General features: G+C 36.2%; 1 protein-coding gene across 2 annotated transcripts in view; it reads right to left on the reverse strand.

Moving 5' to 3' along the window:
• RABGAP1L (RAB GTPase activating protein 1 like) overlaps positions 1-22,784 on the reverse strand; it is a 716,315-nt gene that overhangs the window by 609,824 nt on the left and 83,707 nt on the right. For both annotated transcript variants that reach the window (XM_045811376.2, XM_045811377.2), the window contains 3 exons: positions 21,494-21,668; positions 14,149-14,306; positions 12,851-12,961 (listed from right to left, as the gene is read on the reverse strand). In XM_045811376.2, coding sequence (XP_045667332.1) covers positions 12,851-12,961; positions 14,149-14,306; positions 21,494-21,668 — 444 coding nt within the window. The remainder of the gene's footprint in view (positions 1-12,850; positions 12,962-14,148; positions 14,307-21,493; positions 21,669-22,784) is intronic.

Here is a 22,784-nt window from a genome sequence, read left to right on the forward strand (position 1 = left end):
TTTAAAGAAGAAGCCCACATCCCTAAGATCCCTATAAAACAAGGGGCACAGCCTGGGACCCAGTCAATAATTTGGGCTCTGGAAACCCCGTAACCTCTCTTCATCAGAATGACAAGAAGGAGAAGCCCCCCCCAGCAAAGAAAAGACAGTGAGTCTGTGGCCTCTGCCACAGAAATAATGGATATGGATGTAACCAAATTATCAGAAATGGAATTCAGAGTAACGATGGTCAAAATGATGAGTAGAATTGAAAAAACTATTAACGAAAAGGTTACTGAGAATATAGAATCCCTAAGGACAGAAATGAGAGCGAATCTGACAAAATTAAAAATTCTATGAGCCAAATGCAGGCAAAACTAGAGGCTCTGACGGCCAGGGTCGCAGAAGCAGAGGAACGGGTTAGTGAATTGGAGGATGGGTTAATAGAGGAAAAAATGAAAATAGAAGATGGTCTTAAAAAAATCCACGCCCACGAATGTAGGTTACGGGAGATTACTGACTCAATGAAACGATCCAATGTTAGAATCATCGGCATCCCCGAGGGGGTGGAGAAAAACAGAGGTCTAGAAGAGATATTTGAACAAATTGTAGCTGAAAACTTCCCTAATCTAGCAAGGGAAACAAACATTCGTGTCCAAGAGGCAGAGAGGACCCCTCCCAAGCTCAACCATGACAAACCTACGCCACGTCACGTCATAGTGCAATTCGCAAATATTAGATGCAAGGATACAGTATTGAAAGCGGCCAGGGCAAAGAAATTTCTCACGTACCAAGGCAAAAGCATCAGAATTACGTCAGACCTGTCTACACAGACCTGGAATGAGAGAAAGGGTTGGGGGAGCATATTTAAAGCTCTTTCAGAGAAAAACATGCAGCCAAGGATCCTTTATCCAGCAAGGCTGTCATTCAGAATTGATGGAGAAATAAAGACATTTCAGAATCGCCAGTCACTAACCAATTTTGTAACCACAAAACCAGCCCTACAGGAGATATTACGGGGGGTTCTATAAAAGTAAAAAGGCCCCAAGAGTGATACAGAACAGAAAGTCACAGCCAATACAAACAAAGACTTTACTGGCAACATGGCAACATTAAAATCATATCTCTCAGTAATCAGCCTTAATGTAAATGGTTTGAACCATCCCATAAAACGCCACAGGGTTGCAGATTGGATAAAAAGAAATGACCCATCCATTTGCTGTCTACAAGAGACTCATTTCAAACCCAAAGATGCATTCAGACTGAGAGTAAGGGGATGGAGTACCATTTTTCACGCAAATGGACCTCAAAAGAAAGCTGGGGTAGCAATTCTCATATCAGATAAATTGGATTTTAAACTACAGACTATAGTTAGAGACGCAGAAGGGCACTATATTATTCTTAAGGGAAGTATTCAACAAGTAGATATGACAATTATAAATATATATGCCCCCAACAGGGAAGCAGCAAGATACACAAGCCAACTCTTAACCAGAATAAAGAGACATATAAATAAAAATACATTAATAGTAGGGGACCTCAACACTCCCTATCAGAAATAGACAGAACACCCTGGCAAAAACTAAGCAAAGAATCAAAGGCTTTGAATGCCATACTCGACGAGTTGGACCTCTTAGATATATATAGAACAATACACCCCAGAACCAAAGAATACTCATTCTATTCTAATGCCCATGGAACATTCTCAAGAATAGACCATGTTCTGGGACACAAAACAGGTCTCAACCGATACCAAAAGATTGAAATTATCCCCTGCATATTCTCAGACCACAACGCTCTGAAATTGGAACTCAAGCACAAGGAAAATTTTGGAAGAAACTCAAACACTTGGAGACTAAGAACCATCCTGCTCAGGAATGACTCAATAAACCAGGAAATCAAAAATCAAATTAAACAATTTATGGAGACCAATGAGAATGAAAATACAACAGTCCAAAACCTATGGGATACTGCAAAGGCAGTCCTAAGGGGGAAATACATAGCCATCCAAGCCTCACTCAAAAGAATAGAAAAATCTAAAATGCAGTTTTTATATTCTCACCTCAAGAAGCTGGAACAGCAACAGAGGGACAGGCCTAATCCACGCACGAGGAAGCAGTTGACCAAAATTAGAGCTGAAATCAATCAAGCAGAAACCAGAAGTACAGTAGAGCAGATCAACAGGACTAGAAGCTGGTTCTTGGAGAGAATCAATAAAATTGACAGACCACTGGCAAGACTTATCCAAAAGAAAAGAGAAAGGACCCAGATTATTAAAATTATGAATGAAAAAGGAGAGGTCACGACGAGCACCATTGAAATTGGAAGGATTATTAGAAATTTTTATCAACAGCTATATGCCAATAAACTAAGCAATCTGGAAGAGATGGAATCCTTCCTGGAAACCTATAAACTACCAAGATTGAAACCGGAAGAAATTGATTCCTTAAACAGGCCAATTAATTATGAAGAAATTGAGTCAGTGATAAACAACCTTCCAAATAACAAAACTCCAGGCCCGGACGGTTTTCCTGGGGAATTCTACCAAACATTCAAAGAAGAAATAATACCTATTCTCCTAAAGCTATTTCAAAAAATAGAAACAGAAGGAAAGCTACCAAATTCATTCTATGAGGCCAATATTACCTTGATCCCCAAACCAGGCAAAGACCCCCTCAAAAAGGAGAATTACAGACCGATTTCCCTAATGAATATGGACGCCAAAATCCTCAACAAGATACTTGCTAATAGAATCCAACAGTACATTAAAAGGATTATCCATCACGATCAGGTGGGATTCATACCTGGGATGCAAGCGTGGTTCAATATTCGCAAATCAATCAGCGTGATTCATCATATCAACAAGAAAAGACTCAGGAACCATATGATCCTCTCAATCGATGCCGAAAAAGCATTTGACAAAATACAGCATCCTTTCCTGATTAAAACCCTTCAGAGTGTAGGAATAGAAGGTACATTTCTCAATCTCGTAAAAGCCATCTATGAAAAGCCTACTGCAAATATCATTCTCAATGGGGAAAAGCTGGAAGCCTTTCCCTTAAGATCAGGAACTCGACAAGGATGCCCACTCTCGCCACTATTATTCAACATAGTACTAGAAGTCCTTGCAACAGCAATCAGACGACAAAAAGGGATCAAAGGTATTCAAACTGGCAAAGAAGTCAAAATGTCTCTCTTTGCAGATGACATGATACTCTATATGGAAAACCCAAAAGAAGCCACTCCCAAACTATTAGAAGTTATAGAGCAATTCAGTAACGTGGCAGGATACAAAATAAATGCTCAGAAATCAGTTGCATTTCTATACACGAATAACGAGACCGAAGAAAGAGAAATTAGGGAATCCATCCCATTTACAATAGCACCAAAAACCATACGTTACCTTGGAATTAACTTAACCAGAGACGTAAAGGACCTATATTCTAGAAACTATAAATCACTCTTGAAAGACATTGAGGAAGACGTAAAAAGATGGAAAGATATTCCATGCTCATGGATCGGAAGAATTAACATAGTTAAAATGTCCCTGCTACCCAGAGCAATCTACACTTTCAATGCTATCCCGATCAAAATACCAAGGACATTTTTCAAAGAAATGGAACAAACAGTCCTTAAATTTGTATGGAAACAGAAAAGGCCCCAAATCTCCAAGGAACTGTTGAAAAGGAAAAACAAAGCTGGGGGCATCACAATGCCGGATTTCGAGCTGTACTACAAAGCTGTGATCACAAAGACAGCATGGTACTGGCACAAAAACAGACACATAGACCAATGGAACAGAATAGAGAGCCCAGAAATGGACCCTCGGCTCTTTGGGCAACTAATATTTGATAAAGCAGGAAAAAACATCCGGTGGGAAAAAGACAGTCTCTTCAATAAATGGTGCTGGGAAAATTGGACAGCTACATGCAAGAGAATGAAACTTGACCACTATCTCACACCATACACAAAAATAAACTCCAAATGGATGAAAGACCTCGATGTGAGACAGGAATCCATCAAAATTCTAGAGGAGAACATAGGCAACAACCTCTACGACATCGGCCAAAGCAACCTTTTTCATGACACATCCCCAAAGGCAAGAGAAACAAAAGATAAAATGAATTTATGGGACTTCATCAAGATTAAAAGTTTCTGCACATCCAAGGAAACAGTCAGAAAAACTAAGAGGCAGCCCACGGAATGGGAGAATATATTTGCAAATGACACTACAGATAAAGGACTGGTATCCAAGATCTACAAAGAACTTCTCAAACTCAATACACGAGAAACAAATAAACAAATCAAAAAATGGGCAGAAGATATGAACAGACACTTTTCCAATGAAGACATACAAATGGCTAACAGACACATGAAAAAATGTTCAAAATCATTAGCCATCAAGGAAATTCAAATCAAAACCACACTGAGATACCACCTTACGCCAGTTAGAATGGCAAAAATAGACAAGGCAAGAAACAACAATTGTTGGAGAGGATATGGAGAAAGGGGATCCCTCCTACATTGTTGGTGGGAATGCAAGTTGGTACAGCCACTCTGGAAAACAGTGTGGAGGTCACTTAAAAAGTTAAAAATTGAGCTACCCTATGATCCAGCCATTGCACTACTGGGCATTTACCCCAAAGATACAGACGTAGTGAAGAGAAGGGCCATATGCACCCCAATGTTCATAGCAGCAATGTCCGTAATAGCTAAATTGTGGAAGGAGCCGAGATGCCCTTCAACAGATGACTGGATTAAGAAGTTGTGGTCCATATATACGATGGAATATTACTCAGCTATCAGAAAGAACGAGTTCTCAACATTTGCTACAACATGGACAGCACTGGAGGAGATAATGCTAAGTGAAATAAGTCAAGCAGAGAAAGACAACTATCATATGATTTCTCTCATCTATGGAACATAAGAACTAGGATGATCGGTAGGGGAAGAAAGGGATAAAGAAAGGGGGGGGTAATCAGAAGGGGGAATGAAACATGAGAGACTATGGACTATGAGAAACAAACTGAGGACTTCAGAGGGGAGGGGGGTGGGGGAATGGGATAGACCGGTGATGGGTAGTAAGGAGGGCACGTATTGCATGGTGCACTGGGTGTTATACACAACTAATGAATCATCAAGCCTTACATCGGAAACCGGGGATGTACTGTATGGTGACTAACATAATATAATAAAAAATCATTAAAAAAAAAAACAAAAAACAAAAAAAAAACTACTTTCACATTTGAACAACCTGGAACCCTCCTCAACTAGGACCTGGTAGTCTCTCTGTTCATAACTGTCTTGATTAATCAAAGCTAAGTAAAAATCTCTCACCACTGGAAAAATCATTTAGAAATTATTATATTATAGAAGTATAGTATGACTTAACAGGATTCAAAAGGAGCTCCCTCAAATAGAGGTCTACAGATTGTTCCAATGTAAATTTTCTAGTTTGTATACTGTACTATAATTATGTATGATGTTACCATTGGGGGAAGCTGGGGAAAGTGTATATGGAGCCTCTCTGTACTATAACTGTAACTTCCTGTGAGTCCATAATTGTCTCAAATTTAAAAGTTCACTTAAAGATGAGCTCTAAGACATCTAGAATAGATCAACTTATAAAACATGTTACAGAAAACAATGTTTTCATTACCAATATTTTTTAAAAAGTACTTCTTAAAATATCATGCTGAAAAAGTAATAGCATTATCTACATACTTCTACAGTGCATCGAGTGCCAACAATGAAGATACTGAAAATTCTGTTCAGCCCACAGTCTGAGAGATAGAAGCTTCCAATTATTCACCTGATGATGCCAATAGTTCTTCACCAATTGTCACTTGAAATTATCAGAGAACAATGAAATATCCTGCTTTCCTAAGGAAGAAGAAAGTTATCTTTCTACTGCCTTAAAAGAAAACTCAAAGATCTCGGGAAGGAAAGGGAAAGGAAGAAAGAAAGAACTCAAAGAGGACCAATAAGTAAGTTCATAAAACAGCTTTTTAAAATACTATGGAGGGGCACCTGGGTGGCTTAGTCAGTTGGGCATCTGGCTCTTGATTTCAGCTCAGGTCATGATCTCAGGGTCGTGAGATCCAGCCCCGCACCAGGCTCCAAGCTGGACATGGGGGCCTGCTTGGGATTCTCTCTCTCCTTCTCTCCCTTCCCCACCCCATTCAAGCTCGCTCGTGTTCTCTCTCAAATAAATAAACAAAACAAAATATTATAGAGACTTTGGATGACATCCCTAATTTTTTCTCATTTCAGGATGGAGAATGATGTCCTTTAAGAAAAATTATTAGAACATCTAAAGCTCTTGATTTCCTAGCTACTATAATTTCCATAAAAGAATAAAAGATGCAAATCAAACTAACATCTAGGCAACCTGAAGTCAGTTACTTGAGCTTCTTTCTAAATAAAACAGTAACTTGCTAGAGTGAGGGTAAAAATAAATGCGAGGTAAATCCAGCAAAAGACCTTCAGAATAGTCAAACATCAAATTAGATCAGCCCAAAAATAATAAACAGTTGAAGTTCTACCATTCCCTTACTCTAGCGATATCAAATCATATTAGAAAACTGTTCTGAGAGAAAAGAGCCCCAGGTGATTTTTATTTTCAGTATTCCTTAGCTTGGAAATCTTTTCCTCAAGAAAATAACATAAGGAAAGGTACCTGTCAATCACTCATGCTATGAAGTATGGTACTTAACACTTTAATTTCTCATTATATGGTTTTTGCTGCAAGCCACAAAGCACAAATTAAAAAGTGAAGCAGCATATACTATCAAAACAAGCACAACTCTGAATCACTCCAGAAATGATCAAACTACCTTCTGTTAATGATGTGTTATGTATTTTTTAAAGTATATGTAATGGTTGTATTCCCCAAAATTAGGATCAAAGTGACTCATGGAAATCCCTTCTTTCTCACAGTGTGGCCCATGTTACTCATATAAACAGTTATATGCTTATGACAAATCTAATAATTGTACTCTGCTTGCTGTATCAATATTTCATTTTGGTTCACACAGCGAGCATCAGGGCAGATCCCCGGGAACAGAGTGATTTGAAAGACATAAACCCTGAAGCCAAAAATCTCTTCCCAACTAACCTTCTACAAGGCCTGAAATTACCATCATTAAAACACCACTTCTCGTTAGGAAATCTTAGAGAGGCCCATTTGCTAAGTATATATTGTATTATTGTCCTGAATCATTTTATTACAAAATATTAGTCAGAAAATTAATATAGCGAAAACTGAGAAACTTCTCCCTCACCTCTCAAGTATAAAGCATAACCAACAATCTATCTAAAGCACTGAAGTGGGTGTGATGTAATTGTGCTAGTAATACTGTATTTTAAACATTACATAAAGCTTTAAAAATCTGTGTCAATTCAGTGGTTTGCAAGAAATTTTTCTGCAATATTTCTAGATGTGATGATACCAAAAACCACAGAAATGTCAGCTGGTCAGGTACAGAGATGACTGCCATTTCTGCTCTGGAAACACCAGAAGAGCTTGACCTGATCGAATCTACATAATTTAACATTTTAACTGGGGGTTCACAATAATTAGGTTTAGGTCTTGCTCTTCTCACACATCTCAGATGACAATCATCTTGCTTCCTCTCTTCAGTGGTTATTGTTGGTTTTCTCCTCTACAAATCAGTCAGCTTTTTCTCCCAGCACATGGTACCCCTGAGTTTGAAGTCGCTAAGCAATCATCTGGATACCCCAACATCTATATTCTCACTTTCAAATTCTGCGCTAAATATAACAAAGAATACCAATTCATTTGTTTCACTGGCTTGATTAATTTTAAACTCAGTGGACAATCAGCATTTAGTTGGGTACAGTCTTAAAGAGTACACACTCAGGAACCAGAAGGCTTTGGTTTAAAGCCTGGCTCTACCAGTTTTTGGCCAAGTGACCCAGGTTACTTAAGCTCCTTACTTAGCCTGTTTCATGATCTGCAAAATGGGGTAATAATTACAAAGCCTTCCTCACATGTTATTATGACAACTGTAGCATGGCCATTACAGTAAGTGCTCAATAAATGTTGGCTGTTACTATTTTCTCTCCACTGTCCAGTTCCTAAATAAAGCGCAATGTAAAATCTAACATGGATCACTGACAAAAGCAAAAGACTATTAGAAATTTTCAAGGGGCGCCTGGGTGGCACAGCGGTTAGGCGTCTGCCTTCAGCTCAGGGTGTGATCCCAGCGTCATGGGATCGAGCCCCACATCAGGCTCCTCCGCTGGGAGCCTGCTTCTTCCTCTCCCACTCCCCCTGCTTGTGTTCCCTCTCTCGCTGGCTGTCTCTATCTCTGTCGAATAAATAAATAAAATCTTTGAAAAAAAAAAAAAAGAAATTTTCAAGATAAGAAAGAAATCTTCACATATTCTCTAAGGATTCTAAGGATAGGATTCTATCAGGTGCTGTGTCCTATTACTATTGTAATGAGTTTGGTCAATACTCTATAAAATTTTCATATACTTTTTCTTCATTTTTCAACAAGTTTTTAAAGAGGCAGCAGAGAATAAGAACATGTATTCTGAAACCAGATGGACTCAGTTCATATATGAACTGAACGACCTGGGCAAGTTACTGAACCTCTCCGTGCCTCAGTTTCTTCAAGTGTTTCTTCAAGTGTACAATGAAGAGAGTAGTACCTACACCTCTAGAACCGTGTCCAGCACAGAAGTGCTAAGTAAGAATTAAGCAGCTAACTACCAAGTTCTGTGTTGCTAGCGTTGTGCTAGATATTGGAGATTCTGAAATAGATGACATGATATTTGCCTTCAAAGAAATCAAGACAGAAAATCTCAGTATAATTTGCTATATATCTACATAGGAAGGAAGCGTGATCCCCTGAATACACAGAGAAATGGATTCTTTTAGAATAAAATTTTTTTTTTGAAAAAAGTTCAAACATTGAAAATTAGCATTTGGGGTGGGTGATGGGTGCTCTGATGTTCAATATATTATTGTCTACTTTTGTATATGTTGGAAATCTTACATAATGAAAAGTTGTTTTTGAAAATGATAAATCAGTTCCTCTTTCCGAAGATAAGCCAAAATTATGTAATTTGGGTTTTTTCCACACCAATGTCTTTCTATTACAAACTTTGTCAGCAGCAATGTTTAAGCTAGAGTTAAGAATTCTCTTGACAAGACTGCCACCTAGTGGATTACCTTAAATTCCACCATTTACATTTTGTAATTTAAACCTTAAATACAACATACAATCTAATAAAAGGTTTCTTTTTTCCAAAAAAGACAAATCCAAGTATTTACAAAGTCTCCCATATCACAGGAAATTCTGTCTGTTATGCTGCATGAAGTATTGTATGTGGCAGAACCCTTAGCCTGAAGCAATCTCAGTCAATTTTAGTTTGGATATTTATCGAGGTTATCAGACAAAATGTGTTTAAAAAAGGGGTGGGGAGGCAAAGAAACTTAGCATGGGTTTAGTAATTACTGCTAGATATATGAACCCAGAGCTGTTAGATAGTATCATCAAGATTAATTATATTAAAATAAAAGCAATACAGTAAGTGGTTATATATGGAATGAAATTTTTTAAAAATAATCCTAATGCTACACAAATAGGCACCTGTAGCTTAGGTAAAATTTCTAGTGATAGCAATATACACTGGTCAAAAAAGTGCTTTATCTCAGATAACTTAAGCAGAGATTGAGATAATGAGCTCTGGAAAAATGCCTTAAAATTGCTCAACGTAATGATGATGAATTGCTCAAAATGATGGAGACACTGCCGCTAAAGATGATTGAGTCTGAATGAGGTTGTCTTCTGAATATGAGTGGGCAAAAAGCCCCATTTCTAAGCTATTATTTTGTGTAATATATTTGTGTAATATATTTGGAATGTGTAAATGTGTTTAAGCTAATGAAGAAAACAATATTAAGTATGCATTCAACTATCCTGCCTGTATGCATCAAGGTTTCAAGTTGACCAAACTTGGAGCTTCTCATTAGGAAAAGGAAGGACTGCCTCATATACAAGCACAGTACAAGCCTCTATAATAGAGACATACTATACCATTAATCACAGAACTCCAAAATTTTTCAATAATGATTACTAAGAGTTAAATTACTCAACTCAACACCTAATACTTCTTTGCCAATGTTACTACAGACTTATTAAATGGAAAGCTGATTTTTTTATGCCAGAAAGGAAGTTCTGGGGGAATGTCTTAAGGATGCAGGATGTGAAGGGACTCCCAGTGGCAAATTCTGGACAACAATAAGTTCTATAGTGAATTATAAAGTATTGTAGTGGGGAGGAGAGAGATTCAGGAGTCTATACCAATAATAAATCGATAAGTGGAAAAGAAGGGAGATCCTTGGCTTACATTAGAATGGCAAGGGCTGAATGCCAAATCTAGAGAAAGTACAGGAGATGGAAAGTTGTAATTCTGCATTCTTAACAGTAAAGACTGGATCAGACAAGAATAAGAACCATGAATGAATACTAACTCAAGAAGAAAATTTGGTGAGAAGCAGGATATTTTCGTGTATCTCCCCACAGACTGCTTAATAGATGCAAGGGAGGGGGAGGAATTACAGTGGAGAAATCAGACATTTTGACAATCGAATTTTGGCAATCGAAATGACCACCACCAATGAGGGACAGATGGTTATCAGACGGTTATCAGGCACCTCCAAATGTGCTGCACTGTGAAGGAAACATCACCTATGCAGCAATAAATAACCTGGATCTGATCACACGGTAGTATCAGATAAACCCCAAATTAGCAATGCTATATTTAAATGAGGAAAAATGTGTGTATTCTTCAAAAACATCTATGTTATAAGAGAAAGGCTGTGGAAATGTTTCCAGATTAAAGAAAGCCAAAGACATCAGGCAGCTAAATGCAATTTCTGACCCTAGTTCGAACCCTGAACTGGAGAGGGAAAGGATGCTACTGGGTTGACTGACAAAAACGGAGACAAATCGCAGGTTAGAAAAAAAGTATTGTATGAATGCTAAATTTATGGAAGTTGCTACATATAACGTGCTTATGTAAGTGCTATCTCTATCCTTATTTTTTGGAAATATACATTTCCTAAGAAAGTATATAGGAATAAAAAGCCATGATGTACGTAACCTATTCAAATTGTTCAGAAAAACGATTATGTGGGTGTGTGTATGCAGGTAGGTAAGCAGGTAGGGAGGGAAAGACTGAGAGAAAAAAGAGGGATTGAGAAAGTGGGTGCAAAGCAAGTGGGGTAAAATGTTCCCAAAAGGTGATTGAGTATACAGGTGCTCTCTGTACCAATTTTATTTTTTTTACCTTGTCTATAAGTGTGAAATTGCCTATTTTCAAATAAAAAGATTCAAACACTGCATAACTACTGCTAACAACAAAAATTCTCATCATCATTCTTTTAGGACTAAAACATTCAAAATCAACAATACCTTTAATCTTCAGCTATTTTTCATTAATTTTATGACTCACCACTATTTTTTATACCACCAAGAAAGGAGAAAAGATGACAACTGTAATTATAAGACAGAATTAGATAGCAGCATTTTTCCTATAATCTGGATACAAACAAGAAAACCCAAGGGTGGGAACAAAGCAAAGCTAAATTCCTGACATTCTAAAGAACATTCTAAAGAGATAACCGGAAGCCAGACACCTTCTCCAAGACTTAAAAGGGACAAAGGTGGCCAAGATGCCATCAGCCAGCACCTCAAGTGTCCCCCACCTTCATCCTAGTCAACAGAATTGGGGGGGGGGGGGGAAGAGATCATCCGTCTACAGCAGTCTTAATGAAGAGGCTTTTCTTTCTCTTGTGACCATCACCAATTGCTCCCACTTCTTAAAGCTAAGTGAAAAGGCATTTGTTTTTATTTCTGGCTTTTTGCCACTATAAAAAGGGCTATAATAAATATCCTTAAAATTATGTCCTTACATAGGAGTACTTTTCTTTCAATAGGACAGAGTCCCTAGAATGGGACTGATGCATCCAATTATAAGTGGGGTTTTTTGTTTTAATTTTATAGATGTTGCCAGATTGTTTTTCAGAAAGGATGTACACACGCTTCACCATTTTCCCATATCCCCACCAGCTCTATGTGTCATTTCTGTCAACCTGTTATCTTACTGCTACCTTAGTTACACTTCCCCGTCTATTCATGAATAGGGACATGTGTTTGTTAGCCAGGTGAATAGCTTTCCTATAATTTACTGATTCATACTCTTGTTTTCCCTTTTTTTTCTGCAAATTGTTAAGAAATTACTGTATGTTATAGATACTAACCTTTCATCCATCATTTACAGTACAAATACTTTTTCCAGAACTATCATTTGTTATTCTTTGCTTATCGTATCTTTTCTCCTACAAGATTTTCTTTTTATATGATCAAGTATTAACAAAAACACATAAATGTACACACATGTGTATATATGTGCGTGTGGTTATACATTTAAAAGATACGTATCCATCTTTTTTTAAGCCCCTGAGATCCCAGTAACTAAATGTACTTTTTCATTATCAAAGATGATTGAGAATTTAAGGTATTTGTCTTATACATAAATAAGGAACAGCAGGAAAAAGGGATGTAACCAAATAGGGTTGAAGCAGTTATTACTGGGGGAAAAAAATTTCATGTTTATTTCCCCATCGATTGAGATTTTTCAGTGAACCAGTTACATCTAACTTATTTAAGTAGATAGAGCATTGTGATTTTTATTCTCATTTTTAAATGGAGAAACTAAAATATGGTGAAATGTCACAGTGCGTAATACAGCAGAGATTCAATAGTATGTCTCTTGAAACACAACGGCAATGTCAATACAAGTTTTTGATAGCATTTAGGAGCAAGCTGCTTACCTTTCAATAGCTAATTCTTTGTTAGAAAGTTGCTGCACTGTAATTACAACCTTCTTCTCTATTCCTTGTTTTAATTTGAAATAAAATTTGTCTCTATCCTTAGGCACAGGGCTGAAATATGCAAAAAGAACAGAAATTATCAGTACAATAACACAATAAAATAATCTACTCCAAGGTTTAGAATCTATTCTGAGGATTCTTAAGATGCTCTATACTCTCATCTTGCCAGAGCAGCTAACTACAAATTTTATAGCCAGCAAAACAAAGTCACTAATTTTTAAATTGGATTTATAAGGGCCTTACACTTTATCTCTAACAAAGGTTAAAACCGAGATTCCTTAAATGACATAATTTCAATTTTAGATTTTAAATTTAACAAATTTAGGAACATAGATTAATTATTTTTTTAGACCCACTATTCTGGTTTGGCTGGCCGTGTGGTCGTTAGAGCCTTTAACACACTGAAACCCAAGGCAAAGCAAAGTGGGAAGGGTTTGCTTTTAAACATTAAAATTTGAGATAACTGTAACATACTCAAGTAAATATAACTAAAGATGGACAAAGAGATATGGATTAGGGACAACGTCAATTCTAGCCTAGGCCAGACTGACTATTCTTAAGAATTAATTAAGACAATAAATGTCTTATCTGAAACAAACAAAAAAAATACCTTGAACAACTTATCCTAGACTCAATGTCTGTACCTATAAAAAACAGACAACATATCTACCTAATAATCATTGTTAGAATGAAAGGCACATAAATGATCATTAAAGAGCATAACTGTGCTCTATAATCTATTTGTGAACTCAAGAAAAACATTCTAAATATACAAAAGAAGAAAATAATTAAATGATGATCAAACCACCCAACACACTATTGATACCACTGAAAAGGATTTTGATTAAGAACATTTTAATGGAAAAATTCTTACATAACAAAGTTAAAAGAAAAAATTATGTATATACAAGTGTATAAAAATATCCCTTAGAAATAAACAAAGGGAATAAATCAAATATTAAGTGATTGTGGCTGACAAAACCATACCTTTTTATTCTGCTTTTATTATTTTACTACATTTTTCTATAATAAATATCACTATTCTTAAATACTGAGAAAATCATTTACATAAAATATCTGAAAGCATGAGAATAATGAAACATATTCATACACCTGCCAAATATTTTTTTATCATGTTAAAGCTTTACACCAACATTGTGTAGCTTCTGGAAGCTTTATATTAACCAATACTATATTTCAGGAACAATTCCATTTTAATTCTTCCCAAATAACCTCACCTAAAGTTTCCTTTTCCATCATCTTCTTTTACCTCCAAGGAGACACTGAAGGTAAACACATCACTGTCAGGGGTAGGAATAACTGAGTCTTTCACATCAGACACTTGTCTGGAAGAACGTTTGAATGCTGTACAGAAACTATATAAAATTCTGCTTACCTGAAAGAAAAAAAAATGGAATACCATTAGGCAAAGGTTTTAACTGCATTTTGATACCCCTCTCTCCTAATTCTTGAATCTGTAACTTCCCATGGTCACATACTTCAGCATAGTCTAAGCATACATTTACATATTTATGTTTCTACATATTATATATATGGCATTTTATATACATTGCTTGCTTATATTTATATAAGCTTATATTTATGTATTTATGTTTATATGTTATATACAGTTTGCTTCTTTCAACTCTTATCATTTAAACATGGTAATAAGGAGGTTTAACTAACTGAAGTTCACTAAAGGAGCTGTATTTATTTAAGGATGTTTATAGGCCTCAGAATATACCATATTGCAATGAATGAATCCCAAAATAAAATCATCAGAATGGTGCTGGCCTCTAAATCTTTCCAATGAACACACAAAACGAGGTGTTAGCCTTAGTTCTCAATTTCTCTTTTCACTTCCCTCAGCTTCAGAGGGCTGGATACTCAGGCACAGAATAAAGTAAACACTGGTTTGAGCAAGAAGTTGACACGATAACGTGATTTATGAGAAACAAACTGAGGGCTACAGAGGGGAGGGGGGTGGGGGAATGGGATAGACCGGTGATGGGTAGTAAGGAGGGCACATATTGCATGGTGCACTGGGTGTTATACACAACTAATGAATCATCGAGCCTTACATCGAAAACCGGGGATGTACTGTATGGTGACTAACATAATATAATAAAAATCATTTAAAAAAATAATAATAAAAAATAAAAAAAATAATATAAAAAAATAAAATAATAAAATAAAATAAAATTTCTATGTAAAAAATAAAAATAAAAATAAAAAAATAAAGAGATTCAAATGCTGTTACTCAGTGTTGCTGTGATATAAACGCACTGCAGGATTCCCGGCTGAAATGATCTACTTATTAGTGTGAAGCCACCCTGGTGACTACTATAAAAATATCTATATCAGTGGCTTAGACTCTTGCCCTAAAGTGGAGAAGGACTCTAGATCCCACACTTTTCTGAAGTCATTCTCTTCCTTGGCTCCAAAAGAAGCGACACACCATCTCAAAATTGTAAGCTTGAAGCACAAAAGAACTTCCAAATTTCTCAGGTCACCCATGGGTTGAACAATGAAACCAAGATGAAATAAGAAGAGTTTAACAAAGGTCTTACATATTCTCACACTGGGAGATAGAAGAGACTTCTCTAAATACGAAGAAATTCTTCCCTTTAAATAAAGTGAATTCAAATTATTCACTGAATTATGTGAGTTTAAGATTATAATATTTTGTCATTTGCTTGAAATGACCACTTACACCAACAGAATTTCTTAAAGCATGGGGTCTTTCATTTTTCTGTTTTTGTGATGTTCATATATTCTACCTTTTTCTCATATACAGTCTATAACAAAAATAAGTGGTCCTCAAACTTCCCATAGCCACACTTACATCTACTAATCAATGATTACCCTAAACTGCCTTTCCATTGCCAAATTAAGTTTAACTAACTGACTTACACACTTTCAACTGTGTAAGAACGATGCCTGACAACCTGAAGTTCACATCCGGCAGGAGCACATTTGTACCACAGTGCTTGTGAAATTTTTTAAATATTTTAATGTTACCCATTATAATTTTATGTAAATGAGTAAAAACAACAAAAGCAACAAAGGATTGATATAAATAAGAACTGCAGGCTTCAAATCTTACACAATTCACAATTAAGACAATGAATTCACACATTCATTTAATAAGTATTTTTTTGAGTGCCTTCTGTATACTTAGTATTATTCTAGGTGGTAGGGAAACAGCAGTGACCATGGTGCTTACATTCCAGCACACCTAAGTTGAATGGGCTTCAGGTAGGTAAGAAGGAATCATTAGGTAAGCCAAAAGCAGAAACATTTAGCCTCAAATGGACACTTATTTGATTTAGCTCAAAATTTAAGTGTTCAGAAGCAAAGAACACACTAGAAATAAAGTCACTGAAGAGTATGACTCAAGGTAAAGTATAAATAGGAGCTTTAAACTACTTTTACTTGAGTACTCACCCTTCCTAACACCAAACAAAATGTGAAGTCTATTGTTTACTTTTTACACATTGAACTTCAGCGTATTTCTAAGAATATATTATATGTAAATATAGGAGAATACCTATAGGTAAGTGCTGATATATTGGTTGAGTCAAACCCCAACCACATTCATTCTTTCTTTGCCTCTCCCATATCTTCTTCTATTTCATTTTCTTTACGTCAGAGCTATCAGCAAGCCTGACACATCAGGACATGCCAAAAAAGTCAAGGAGCTTGGCACATTCTAAAGTAGACAGCAAGGCTCAGCAATTTCTCTTTAAAAAGGTTTTTAAGTATATGGGGCTGAGCCAGCATAGTTAAGAATGATGGGGACTGGGGAAATCAGACTACACTTCTCTCTTTTTGGAGGTAGAACACAACAGTACATTAACAGCAATCAAACTGCATTTAATCCTCACCATGTCTTACAGCTGCTACTCTCACCCAACAACTAGGTCAAAATCATTTGTGAATTCTAGAGTCTATGAATAGCTGGAACAGTGACCCAAGGATTGGTAAGGTACAGTATCTTCAGAAAAAATGATTATCAATGTCCATAGTTATTAAAACAAATTGGGTGACCAATTACACCATGAAAAGACTATTAAAAACATACACCATGGTAAACATTTCTATACATGTCACACTATTAAACATACACACACACACACGCACACACAAAAATCTAGAATAGGCATATTCTTTGCAGAAGGGGAGGCTTTATTGCAAATAATACAGTACAATTTTTCCCCAGAAGACTATACCTATAGAAAGTACTAATTAAACACAAAAGTATCTGTTGGGGTTGTTGCTGATGAAGAGGTAGGAGGAGAGCACATGTAGATATGTGGAAAGGAGATACACCAAAATCTTAAGTCTGGTGGAATTTTTAGTAACTTCTCATTTTTTTCTTTATTTCTGTATTTTCCAAATTCTCAAATATGTATTACATCTAAATACTCCAAAAAAAATGCTATTAAACAAAAAGGTATTTACTAACAATAAACAATACAGCCAATTTTTCCAAGATAAAGCCTTTTCGTTAATATTGGTGAAAGATAACTCTTTTAAAAATACCATATATCAAGAAAATGTTCACCCAAGAAATACAGAAAAATTACTCTACAAAGGGCACCCTGAAAGATAATGCGTTAAATTTTTAGAAACAAATTGTTCAAATATATAACTCACTGAAAGGAACTAAAATAAGAGGCATATCATACAAGAAAAATTTTTTAAAGATTTATTTATTTGAGAGACGATGCGAGCAGGGGTAGGGGAAAGAAACTCAAGCAGACTCCCCACTAAGCACAGAGCCCAACAAGAGGTTCCATCTCAGGAACCTGAGATCATAACCTGAGCCAAAATCAAGAGTCAGACACTTAACCAACTGAGCCACCCAGGCGACCCTCATACAAAAAACTTTTTAAAAATTATAAAAATAAATATATTTATGGAAAACACTAATATAACTTCAGAATTAGCATCCAAAATAAGGCATTTTGCTAAAATGCTATCTCAATAAGTATGTTTAGAAATAATGTTTTCCCATACAAGGAATAAGGTTTCTCTTATACAGTGACATTTCAGCAATCTCCCTCCCCCGCCAAAAAACAGTGCATTAAGAATGAAGATCTTCCCAATGATACCCTTGATATTTACCATGAAATACCTCTGAATGCCTTTAACACCAGATAATAGCATGCTTCTAAAATGTAACACTGAGAACTGCTAGTAATGGATAAGTATGTTAAAATACATAAACAACAAACATCAAATGTTTTGAGGAAACTGGTTACACTGACTTAATAAATTCTGAAAGAGAGTCAACTAAGCCTTTTAAAAATATCTTTACAAAGAGTTTTGTACAACGTATCCATAAAGATGCAACAAGAGTATGTGTCTCCCCGGCTTTTTTCACTGTTTTTGGATATTTTGTTTTCTCTGCAATTCTTCGGCAGAAACACAGTACATCACTTTCCCTGAACAAAATCATCAACATCAAGATACCTCAGGTAAGTTTCCCTAACTCTTGCTATAGGTAATCAAGATCTACTCCAGCAGAGTCCTACAGATGAATCTCCAGGGTCTATCAAGTCAAATGTATCCTAACCCTTCCGTGGGAACACCTAATCCTTATGCCAGGTCCCTCAGAGCTATGACCTTCACCGGCTTTCCCCCTAACACTACTGGTGCCTGCTGCTTGTGGGATTTTAGGGTGAAATAAGAGCATCACAGTGATAGTTGGTCCGGGCAGCTATGCTGCTACTCCTGCTTGAGAAGTTAAGATGTCTTCTTGCTTTTAACAGATCAACTTCTTCAGATCCCATCCAGAGACTCTGCAAACAACAGAAACCAAGTGAGTGACATTGCTGCATGGAACATATTTAGGCAGTAAGTGTCTGTTACCTGCTCCTGAACTATCTTTGCCAATTGTCTGTGCCCATCAAGAGGGACCCAAAAACTAAGGACTAAAGTTGTGTCTTCACCACAGAACAAGAAACCTAGGAACCAGATAACGAGACAACCAGTAAATGCAACTAAAGACTTCAGATTAATTAAAATGGGTAATAATTTTTTGAGGGGAAAGAGGAAGATGTTAGACATCTTCTGTATAAGGCATGGGTAAAACCCAAAGGTGGGTGGAATGTAAACTATATGAATGATAAATACCTTTATAAAAAATAATGAAAACAAAAATCCTATTTGCTTTTTATAATATTTAAGCAACAGGAAAGTTGTTACTGAAAATTGTACGGGAATTCAGAGTCAGAGACTTCTATTTGAAACCCAGCTCTATTGTCTATTCTCTTAGCCTTGGGATAAACAAAGGGTAACCATACAATTTATCAGCCATACCAGAACTCATTTGAGAATAAGATGGAGTGCTACTAATAATATACCTGGACAACAGCTAGAAACTAGAACTGCTCCAGGCAGAGGAGCAGATAACTAATCAAAATAAATACTATCTATATCATAGAGATTTTATGAATGTCAAGGAAATGCTTATTAGCACAGCGCCTGGCATAAGCTCTACATTTATACTGGTTATTTTTTCATTTAGAAATATCTCTCATAATAAAGTTTAATGACAAATGTCATGTATTTCTCTTTCAAATAATGAATTTTGCCACCAATGCTCCATAACAGAACACTTCCAAAAACGTACTCTAAAAAAAAAAAATTAAATAATACATGGACATCACTTTCTGATAACCTGCAATGTACCAAATATCCACTCTAGAAATACAATTAATATTATTTAATACCATATCCAAAATGGTCAGGCTGAGAATTCCCCACAGCTCTGTCTACTGCTTACCCACTGTTATAGCTCTCAAAAATGACATACGGTTCCCCCACCCATAAACAAGAGGATGTTATAATCCAAAAAGAGAGTTTCATACCGTGACAATTATGAAAAATGCTTGCAAGCCAGGTCCCTTTCCATTTCCTTCTGCAGCAGTGTTTTCTACCTCTCCAAGCAGCAGGTTCTCCAGGTCTTCAAAGTTCATCTCCTTGCTGTTAAGCACCAATTACCCAGAAACCACACGGGTCTGTTAAACGCTGCCAACATGAAATGCCAGGATCTCTACCCTCTGCTTCCTCACTTCTGTAGTGGAGGTGTAAGGATCAGAAATAGACCCCTTCATTCACAAACACACATTCTTTCAACGAGACACTGCTTCCTAAGTGCCAGGCACACTTCTACTCATTCACTCTCCTATCACACCTTTGACCAAGATGACAGTATATACATAAATATAGAAATGTTGGCATGAAATAGATTCAGACGTATTTTTAAAAAACAAAAAACTAACTTGTACTTCTTACACAGACATGGGTTCTGGCTCCTATGGCTACAATCTAAATTATGTGTGTCTATGCATGTTCATTTTAGTATAAATAAAATTAGTCACCAGGGCATAAGAATTGACATATCCCTCATGCTTAGTATCAAACACACAGGAACACACATTACTGTGAGTTTCCATGTTGTCGCCAGAAATAAACTCTAAGAAGTCCTGTTAATACAATGGTTTATGTTCATGGTAAACAGAAAATAGAACAGCTGCTTTTAGCATTTCCTGCTGACAATGTATATTTCCAAAAGCAAACACACCTTAGAGTTGTCCATCCAAACACATGTATTAATGCCTTTAAAATGGCTATAAGCACTAAAGTTCTAAAAGTACAACCTAATTACACCTGAAACTAATATAACACTGCATACTAATTACAACGGAACTTTATTTTTAAGTTTTTATATTTATTTAGGTAATCTCTACACCATATGTGGGGCTCGAACTCACAACCCTGAGATCAAGAGCTGTACACTCTACAGACTGGGCTATCCAGGCACCCCAACTATACTGGAATTTTTTTTTTAAGTGCAACCTATTTTTCATTTGGGAAGAATCCAACAAATACAGAAAAGAAGGCAATTTCTCCATGTATTTAACAACCACTTCTCCAGTCTCAGAATAAACCACCAGTTAGTAATTACTAAGAGGAACATAACTAGCATCTTCAAAAAACTACAAGCTGATACCCCTGCTATAGGTGAGACTTGTATTTTTAATTAGGGCAGTTCCATAGAGCAAAAGTCATCCTCTGAGTGAATGCACGTAACAAATAACCACCAGGGAAAACCACAGGTATCTATGACACAATCTTAGTCCAATGTCGAAGTGAGAGCAATATGCAGACGTCAGTCCAGCAGAAAAATATGTTTTGTTATAGATGCTTTTTAAAAAGTCACATGGACCAGTCAACTTGGAATAAATAACAGAAGAGGCCCTTCTAAGCCTCAGCAATTACTACCATGGTAAGGTAGGAGGAGAGCTCATCAAGTAGGATTTTTCTGTTACATCTGTTAAACTGAGAGTGCCCTATCTACGATACCACTTTAATGCATAGTTATCAGATGTAGCTTTTCATATTTAGTTCTATGCCATTACAAATATTAACTCTCTCTTTAGAAATCTACTCCAAATTCATGTAACAGAGTAAATGGTGATACGTACTAATTCATATGACAGTGAGACCAGGGTTCAAAAATATTACCCTAATTCATCTTAATAGCAAATTGCTACAACATATTATACTTACAGCCTCTTTAATTTCACAGGAGAAAACATGTATCTGAAATTCTTCTGAACCATGGGAACTCTCTGTAAATGCAAAGCAATTGCTCTCTGTTGTCCCATCATGTCCACGTGCACAGAATAACACCTTATAGATCGGAAAAGAAGCTAACTCCACATTGTTGGATTGGTCTATAATTCTATAGAACAGTGAAGAAAAATAAGATAAAATATTAACTACCAAAGAACAAAAGCAAATAGTTCTATTATACTAATGACATATAATTATCTTAAACTCACAAAAATAAACTGGCTATAAAAATGTATTAAAATAATATTTTGCTATGTTTGTGTATAATATGTGTCTGTGTGTATATACATATACAGATACACATATTTATACACATACACACACACATACACAAATTCTTCAACTTCTTTTGACAATTAATTAATTTTTGTATCTCCTACGATGCAATTCGTTTACTCCCAAAGCCAAGTACACACTGCCTGGTAAAATCTATGTCACCCATCCCCAATTGCTAGCCTTGTTCTGCTATGGCAAAAGGAATACTAGTACAGAATAGCACAGACCATCCCTGGAGCGCTCATTTCTCTCTACAACAGTACCTGTAAGTTTATCTAAGACCTAGTTCACTGTTTGACCAAGACGTCTCTTACCCAAAACAAAAAAGGTCAGAGTGGTTCCAAAATTGAACTTAACAGAATTTAAGAAGTAAAAGGAGTTTGTGGGATTTAGGAGTAAATAAGTCTCTGACCTTCCCTATGTAAATCCTAAGCCCTAGATTGATCTAAAATCTCAAGACCATGTCAGGATCTCTCTATGAAACTAAGGGGTACCCAGTAGGAATAAAGAGGCAAGTCAAAACGCTAAGCCTTTGTCAAGGTATATTTGGCACTTTGAAACTAAAAAGATACCTTTAAAAGGCATTTTCACATTTTTTGAGAAATATCATATAAATACTGTATCTACAAAACCCTTTCCTGAAAAATTCAAAGCATTACCAAACCTTATAAATTTATATTGCTATTATTTTAGTACTTAGAACTAAGCTAACATTTTCTCACATTCTAAACCTTAGAGAATAAGGCATTTCAGAAAGAGTCTGAAAAAAGACTAAATTGGCCTTCAGGGAATATTACAGGTTCAGGATACATTCAACCTAATTTCTAAGACTTGGTTCATTTTATTTGTTCGTTCAGCAAACATTTACTGAAAACCTGCTATGGACCAGATACTACTCTCAACACTGAAGCTACAGCACAGAGAAATACAAATAATCTGCTCTCATGGA

This window comes from Ursus americanus, chromosome 2, assembly GCF_024610735.1.
Source record: "Ursus americanus isolate L20-20 chromosome 2, mUrsAme1.1.p, whole genome shotgun sequence".
In the NCBI taxonomy this organism is placed as follows: domain Eukaryota; kingdom Metazoa; phylum Chordata; class Mammalia; order Carnivora; family Ursidae; genus Ursus; species Ursus americanus.